A 1,529-nucleotide genomic window follows, 5' to 3' on the forward strand; every position below is an offset into this window, starting at 1 on the left:
CAGACCACGTTTAACCATTTGTGAGAGCGTTCCAGTTCTTTGAGTTTAATATACATCAGTGTATTTTAAAAAAGTTTTACTTTTTCTGTGAAAATCTTTCAAATTGCCACTATTAGTAAGTGTTGCTAATCTATATTTGAATTCGAAAATCCAAGTTTGGAAAGCAATCTTATTTTGTAATATAATCTAAAATTTAGTATGCCCCAATGGATATTGAGTATCCTGATTCGGAATCAAGTAATGAGGTACGACTTTCTAGAAGACGTTGCCGGTGGATTTCGTCAAGTTCTGATAGCGAAAATGAACAGAGCTATAGTTTGATAAATGAAGAGTACGTGTGGAAAGCCGAAAATCATACTCCGATTATACATCGTTTTACAAATGTGGGTGGTGCAACTGTAAATACACGGGGTCTGTCGAGAGGGGAGGTTTTTGAATTATTTTTTAACAATGAATTAATTACAAAAGTAATTATGGAAACCAATAAGTATGTTGCAAGCGACGCAGACTTTATATCTCTTGAAGGGGACGAATTAAAAGTATTTATTGCAGTAAATATTTTAATGAGTCTATATATATATATATATAAATTTCCAAGCCCACGATTCAAAGCTATTGGTCAACAGATAAAAGTATAGAAACTCCGTATTTTAAGAATGTCATGAGCTGTAGCCGATTTATTTCTATCTCACAAAATTTACACTTTTCCAGTACAAATAATCCTAATAACCCATTGTCTAAAATTCGAAAAGTTATTGAAATTGTAAAGAAAACTTTCATTCGTATGTATGTCCCAAATAAAAACATTTCCATTGATGAATCACTAATGGCATGTAGAAGTCGTTTACATTACATACAATTTATTCGAACAAAACGTGCGAGATTCGGTGTCAAATTTTATAAAGTCTGTGATTCACAATCACGATACATACATAATTTCAATATATATATAGGAAGAGATAAAACTGCTACAGGATCTGCTGGCAGGAATGTTGTATTGAATTTGTTGAAAGAAAGTCAATTATTGCACAAGGGGTATTGCTTATTCATTGATAACTGGTACAGTTCACCAACATTATACCGAGAATATTATATAATATGAAAACAAATGTATGCGGAACAGCGAGAATAAATAGGAAAGAAATTCCTCCAGAATTAAAATCATGCGTATTACAAAAAGGGGAAGCTGTTATATTTAGTATAAAAGAGATGGCGGCGATAAAGTGGAAGGACAAGAAAGATGTCGTTATGCTAACTACTATGCACGATTTAAGTTTTGTTGAAGAAAAACGAAACCGATATACTGGAAAAATAGTTTAAAACCAACCGCAGTAGTAGATTACAATCAATATATGGGTGGAGTTGATGTTGGCGACCAGATGTTAAGCAAATTTCATACTATTCGACGATGTAAAAAAGCCTATAAAAAAATATTTTTTTATTTTATTGACATGATGTTGCTAAACACTTATGTAATTTTTAAAAATCATAAGAAAGATCGATCGTTTCATGTGTTTAAACAGTTATTA

General features: G+C 31.7%; 1 protein-coding gene across 1 annotated transcript; it reads left to right on the forward strand.

Annotated features, from left to right (window-relative positions):
* Nucleotides 1-206: 206 nt before the first annotated feature.
* LOC122520487 (piggyBac transposable element-derived protein 4-like) lies at nucleotides 207-1,102 on the forward strand. The gene is given in 2 exon segments (XM_043640547.1): nucleotides 207-572; nucleotides 575-1,102. Coding segments are annotated over 2 exon segments (894 nt in total).
* Nucleotides 1,103-1,529: the final 427 nt, after the last annotated feature.

This window comes from Polistes fuscatus, unplaced genomic scaffold (assembly GCF_010416935.1).
Source record: "Polistes fuscatus isolate 324 unplaced genomic scaffold, CU_Pfus_HIC Scaffold37, whole genome shotgun sequence".
NCBI lineage: Eukaryota > Metazoa > Arthropoda > Insecta > Hymenoptera > Vespidae > Polistes > Polistes fuscatus.